Genomic DNA, 6,889 nt, shown 5'->3' on the forward strand with positions numbered 1-6,889 from the left:
TGTTTGCCAAGATTGAGAATTTTCAGCTAGATGATCTAGAAATTCTAATGCTTCATCTGGATCTTTATCTAAAAATTCACCATTGCACATCGTTTCTACAAATTGTTTTGTTTCAGGAGTTAAGCCATCATAAAAGAAAATTATAGTATGTCATTTTTCAAAACCATGATGTGGGCATGTATTTAACAAATCTTTAAATCTTTCTAAACATTGAAAGTACGCTTCATTGGTTTTTTGAGAAAAATTTTGGATTTATCTTTTCAAAGCATTAGTTTTATGTGCTGGAAATAATTTCTTCAAAAACTCACTTTGCATTTCTTGCCACGTGCCAATCGACCTAGGTTTTAAAGAGTTAATCCAAGTTTTTGCTTTATCTTTTAGAGAAAAAGGAAACAATTTCAACTTAACAATTTCATTGGGACAAGTTTGATCGTTAAATGTGGCACATACTTCCTCAAATTCTTTAAGATGCAAATATGGACTTTCGGATTCTAAGCCATGAAAATTAGGAAGTAATGGAATCATACCCGGCTTGAATCGAAAATTATTAGCATTAAGAGGGAAAATGAAACATGAAGGAGTAGAATTTCGAGGAGGTTGCAAGTAATCACGCATGGTTCGTGCTTGTTGGTTTTCATTTTCATCATGTACGCTTTCATTATCATCCATGGTGGAAGATGTGAGTGAATGTTGAGGTGAGTCAAATAAATTACTAAAGAAAGCTTCACAATTATCTTTAACTAAACAATGAGAATTAAATTCACGATACCAATATGACATAAAATAACATAAAATAGATGTAAAGAACGAAAATTAAGTGGCATGACTAACCATAAAATAGTTGTAAAGAACGAAAGTTAGGTGGCACAACCAACCATATAATAAAGAAACGGCAGATCGGGAGGCTCGACCTTCCCTTTAAAGAAAGAAAATAAAAAGAAAATAAAAAACGAAGGAGGCTCGGCCTTCCTTTAAAGTAAAATAAATAAAGTAATATTGAAAAAGGAACGATTGTACCTGATTTATGAAGATTATGAAAGAGAAGAAAACCTCACAGAAAGTAGCAGAAAATAATCCTTGACGCAAATCCCTGACAACGGCACCAAAAACTTGCTACAACTTTAAGGTTGCAAACCCAAGTGCAGGTTGTCGCGAGTGGTAAACTCGGAAGTCCGAGGTCGAACCACAGGAAACTGGAAGGAAATAAACTAATCTATGAGTAGTGAATAAAGGTAGTAATCTCATATGGAAGATAAAACATTAATCACAAGTATATTAAAAGATAAATCTTGACAATTGTTTGAGAGAATATGTCAAAATAAGTTGTTGGAATGTAGAGATTATCTAAGCATTTATCGTGCCAAAATTGTCAACAATAAATCAAAGTCTTTAACCATTTGTAGAACATATACTTCAACCAAGTAAGAAGATGAACATTAAAGAACAAAATGAAAGATCAAAGACAATACTATGAATTCACCAAAGTTTCACCCCTAGCTCTAGCTAATGGTTTAGAAATACATAATGAAATGTTACAAAGAAAATGAAGAAAACTAGAATATGATGGAGAGGAATTGATGCCCTCAAAATCGTGGCCAAGGTCCCCTTTTATAGGCAAAGGAACATCCAAAATGCAAGTAGGCAATGCAACTTGTTTCAGTCCAGCTTCAAGATAGCTGGAACATGCAACTTGATGCCAGTTTTTAGATACATTATGCAGAGAATTTGGACTTATGATCGACAAATAAATTATTTCCAATTGAATTAGCTTTCCATTGGTTCAAATATCAGGTTCATTGGATCTATATAACTCCAGATATGACAAAAAAAATGAGTACTGCTTCACAGGTAGAAAAGCTGTATCCGGCAGGTAACAAGCTGGACTTTGTACGATAATTTTGGCTGCCTTGTGATACGAATTTGATTTCTTGAAAAACATGAAAGTTGTAGGAATATGCCTTATATTTACAACCCAACTTGAATAACCTCATTTCAATGTCTGAAAATCAAGTTATGATCATTTTACCGACAGCTGCTTCTTACTTGAGACAGTCACTATTCTTGCCTTTTCAACATTATTTTCCTCCACTTGCTCCACTTGTTCTAAATTGGAAATACATGTGAAATACATCAAATAGATACTCTTTCAAATGTATAATACTCATGTTGACATGTATGTAAATACGTATTTCAATTAATTGCATTTTAACCATGTATTTATGGAAATTGAGTTTATGACAAGAGAATTGAAATTAGAGACTAACATTAGTGTTTTTAAACAAAGTGAATGTAAAATGCCTTGTAAATGATATATCTTTGAAGCACTTTTAGACACTAATCACACTCCCCAGCCAAGATATTGCTAGTCTTTAGCAATAAAAATTCAAAAATAGTTCAAATGAAATAGCTTGTCCTATTTGCCTTAGGATTTGAAATTGCTTATCAAGATTCTTCTAAGGTTTTCTACCAAAATATAGTGTAACTTGTCCAATGCTCGACCAACGTGTGTGTGTGCATAATCAATTCAATCACATACCTTTTTCAAATTGGACTCATCCCGACTCTCAATGGTTAACTATTTCTCTCTTCTCTCGTTGGATGTACTCCCCCAAACTTTATTTTGTAACTATTTTCCCAAGGTGTGATTTATGGTTAAATTTATATAATATTACTCACCCTCTCTAGTTTGGTTAGATTTCACAAATTGTAGCTCAACATATCAATAAATGAGGATTCTCCTTAATTTTAACTGATACAACCTCCAAGAATCAACTAAGCTACTAATCCCTTATCAAAGGTCTAATTCTCTAAAATAAGTGTTTAGGACTTAATCAAAGCATGTAGTGCATCTTCTGTTTCATGCACCTGCTTTTTTCAAGTTTGCCGTGCGTATTCTGTTTCATGCACTAGCCTCTCTCTTTTTATGTATATAATTGTCCTCATTGGGCTCTTTTAGGGTAGCTTCACAACATGACAGCTTTTTCCCTTATATGCAATGATTAGTGCAATGCCCCTCATTAAACACTTATCCTCGAAAATCGATCTTTAACTTAAAATTTTCACCTAATTATCATCTCATTGGTCTTAAGCAATCCACACAAAATTTAACACACATGGAATCCACATCTATCTCAATGTCTCCCTACAACAGCTCAACCACCCCAAACTATCCTAGAATTGGTTTAGTAGGATTTTTTTGTTGGTCATAGTTAATTCTACATATTCTATCCATTGATCCAATCTAAATAATATGTGATTTTCATGATTATTGTGCTCAATGTAGATCAATCTAACATGAACAAGTTTAAACTAAATCAAAACAGCACCCCCTAGTCACAATAATATAAAAACAATTTAAAATATTATCATCGGTCGGTAAGAACTTTTTTTTTTTTGAACATTTTGATTCCTTTCCCCCAACCTAAATGAAACATTGTCCTCAATGTAAAGATTAAATGTGCAAAATATATGAAGGACTGTAGGGAACAAAATTTTGAACAAAGGAACGGGTTTTGAGCTTTACCTAGAAAGTCTGCATAAACTTGGCCTAAATGAACCTTCAATTTCATTAGTGAAAAAAAAAGACAATAAAAGAAATACACCTAAAACAAACACACATCATTATAAAATTGAAAACAAACATAACAAAATAAAATAATGAGAAAATGATATCAATCTTTAGAATCATGTAAAGCAACGGACTCTTCCAATCTAGAGAAATTCTCAAAAAATGGTTTCAAATCGAGCTTTGGCTCTTGAATACTTGAAATCATGTGTGAATTTTTAGAATTATCGTTGAATTCAAATTCTAGCGCATCAAATGAAGATGTAGCGATAAACTGATCATCAACAAGTTGTTCAATAAGATCTACTTCATGCAAATCATCTGTATCTCCATGTTGCTTGCAAATGTTAAAAATATTTGTTTCCACGGTCATATTTTCAAAAGAGAGTTCAAGATACCATTTCTACAATTTATCAACGCATTTGAAGTTGCAAGAAAGGGATGACCTAAAATGACAGGTATTTGTGCATTTGAATTTAAATCAGGATGTGTGTCCAAAACTATAAAATCAATAGGATAATAGAATTTATCAATTTGAACTAGAACATCCTCTACAATCCCTCTTGGAACTTTTACTGAACGATCAGCAAGTTGAAGTGTTGTTGTTGTTGGTTTAAGCTCTCCTAAACCAAGTTGTTCATACACAGAAAAATGTAATAGATTAACACTAGCACCAAGATCAAGCAAAGCACGTTCTATCCTATTATTTCCAATCACATAAGAAATTGTTGGACAACTAGGATCTTTGAATTTAGGTGGAGTGTTTTGTAGAATGACTGAGCTCACATTCTCTGTAAAAAATGATTTCTGTTGAACATTAAGTTTCCTCTTGACAGTGCACAAGTCTTTTAAAAATTTTGCATATGAAGGAACTTGATTGATTGCATCTAATAATGGTATGTTAATTTTGACTTGTTTGAAAAGTTCAAAAATTTCAGAATTATGGTTGAGTTTTGAAATTGGTTGCAATCGTTGAGGAAATGGAGCTGGAATGGGACATTTTTCAACAATAGGTTCAGAAATAATTTTTTTCTCACTTTTGGAAACGTCATTTTCTTGCTTTGAAGTCCCACCCGATTTTAGTTCTTTTGAAGGGATGGTTTTGTCAATAATTTTTCCACTACGAAGAGTCGTGATGGAGTTGGCATTTTCTTGTTGACTTTCAGAGGAACTTGAAGCATTTACATTAAATTGCCCAAAAGGGTTTGGTTGAGGTTGAGCAGGAAACTTGCCTTTCTCTTGAGAATGTAAAGAAGAGGTCAATGAAGAAAGTGTGTTCTTGTTTTCATTGATGGCTTGTGAAGTTTGATTACTAATATTTACTTGTCCTTGCATAAAAGATTGCAATGTTTCCTCAAGAGTCTTTGATTGTGGTGGTGAAAAGAAGGGAATTTTGAAACCCCTTGAGGTTGTGATATATGAACAAGATTATCATCTCTCCAACTAAAGTTGGGATGATTTCTCCATTGTTGATTATATGTTTCTGAGAATGGAGAAGGAAAAGGCTTTTTGAAAGTGTTTATAGCATTGGCTTGATCATGTAAAACTTCTTTAAAAACTGGAATGTTAGGACAATCATGCGTAAGATGACCAAAAGTTTCACAAATGCTACAAATTTCATCATTTTGCACGGGTTTAACTTCCTTTACTTTCCTTAATTCCATAGCTTCAACCTTTCTAGACAAACTAGCAATTCTAGCATTTAGATCCTCATCTTGACTCAATTGATATTTTCCTCCACTAGAACTAGCAAGACTAGATCTGATTGAGTTTTCGATTAGTTTTACTGTTTGCCAAGATTGAGAATTTTCAGCTAGATGATCTAGAAATTCTAAAGCTTCATCTGGATCTTTATCTAAAAATTCACCATTGCACATCGTTTCTACAAATTATTTTATTTCAGGAGTTAGGCCCTCATAAAAGAAACTTATAGTACGCCAATTTTCAGAACCATGATGTGGGCATGTATTTAACAAATCTTTAAATCTTTATAAACATTGAAAGTATGCTTCATTGGTTTTTTGAGAGAAATTTTGGATTTGTCTTTTCAAAGCATTAGTTCTTTGTGCTGGAAAGAATTTCTTCAAAAACTCACTTTGCATTTCTTGCCACGTGCCAATCGACCTAGGTTTTAAAGAGTTAATCCAAGTTTTTGCTTTATCTTTTAGAGAAAAAGGAAACAATTTCAACTTAACAATTTCATTGGGACAAGTTTGATCGTTAAATGTGGCACATACTTCCTCAAATTCTTTAAGATGCAAATATGGACTTTCGGATTCTAAGCCATGAAAATTAGGAAGTAATGGAATCATACCCGGCTTGAATCGAAAATTATTAGCATTAAGAGGGAAAATGAAACATGAAGGAGTAGAATTTCGAGGAGGTTGCAAGTAATCACGCATGGTTCGTGCTTGTTGGTTTTCATTTTCATCATGTACGCTTTCATTATCATCCATGGTGGAAGATGTGAGTGAATGTTGAGGTGAGTCAAATAAATTACTAAAGAAAGCTTCACAATTATCTTTAACTAAACAATGAGAATTAAATTCACGATACCAATATGACATAAAATAACATAAAATAGATGTAAAGAACGAAAATTAAGTGGCATGACTAACCATAAAATAGTTGTAAAGAACGAAAGTTAGGTGGCACAACCAACCATATAATAAAGAAACGGCAGATCGGGAGGCTCGACCTTCCCTTTAAAGAAAGAAAATAAAAAGAAAATAAAAAACGAAGGAGGCTCGGCCTTCCTTTAAAGTAAAATAAATAAAGTAATATTGAAAAAGGAACGATTGTACCTGATTTATGAAGATTATGAAAGAGAAGAAAACCTCACAGAAAGTAGCAGAAAATAATCCTTGACACAAATCCCCGGCAACGGCGCCAAAAACTTGCTACAACTTTAAGGTTGCAAACCCAAGTGCAGGTTGTCACAAGTAGTAAACAAAATAAGTTGTTGGAATGTAGAGATTATCTAAGCATTTATCGTGCCAAAATTGTCAACAATAAATCAAAGTCTTTAACCATTTGTAGAACATATACTTCAACCAAGTAAGAAGATGAACATTAAAGAACAAAATGAAAGATCAAAGACAATACTATGAATTCACCAAAGTTTCACCCCTAGCTCTAGCTAATGGTTTAGAAATACATAATGAAATGTTACAAAGAAAATGAAGAAAACTAGAATATGATGGAGAGGAATTGATGCCCTCAAAATCGTGGCCAAGGTCCCCTTTTATAGGCAAAGGAACATCCAAAATGCAAGTAGGCAATGCAACTTGTTTCAGTCCAGCTTCAAGATAGCTGGAACATGCA

At 33.1% G+C, this 6,889-nt stretch overlaps 1 protein-coding gene across 1 annotated transcript; it reads right to left on the reverse strand.

The window, feature by feature from the left end:
* Nucleotides 1-3,934: 3,934 nt before the first annotated feature.
* On the reverse strand, nucleotides 3,935-5,442 carry LOC111373667. Its single transcript, XM_022996232.1, has 3 exons — nucleotides 4,990-5,442; nucleotides 4,603-4,927; nucleotides 3,935-4,356 (listed from the first exon to the last, which is right to left on the reverse strand). Exons 1-3 carry the CDS (start codon nucleotides 5,440-5,442, stop codon nucleotides 3,935-3,937), a joined length of 1,200 nt encoding a protein of 399 aa, XP_022852000.1.
* Nucleotides 5,443-6,889: the final 1,447 nt, after the last annotated feature.

Source organism: Olea europaea, unplaced genomic scaffold, assembly GCF_002742605.1.
Source record: "Olea europaea var. sylvestris unplaced genomic scaffold, O_europaea_v1 scaffold115, whole genome shotgun sequence".
In the NCBI taxonomy this organism is placed as follows: domain Eukaryota; kingdom Viridiplantae; phylum Streptophyta; class Magnoliopsida; order Lamiales; family Oleaceae; genus Olea; species Olea europaea.

Excerpts from the sequence above, each read along its gene's own strand:
- LOC111373667 (XM_022996232.1), bottom strand. The coding sequence starts at position 5,442 with ATGTGCAATGGTGAATTTTTAGATAAAGATCCAGATGAAGCTTTAGAA. Across the intron at positions 4,928-4,989 it reads GTTGGAGAGATGATAATCTT|ACTCTTGAGGAAACATTGCA; the intron begins GTTCATATATCA and ends CCACAATCAAAG. Across the intron at positions 4,357-4,602 it reads AGAAAATGACGTTTCCAAAA|AGAATGTGAGCTCAGTCATT; the intron begins GTGAGAAAAAAA and ends CATTTTTTACAG.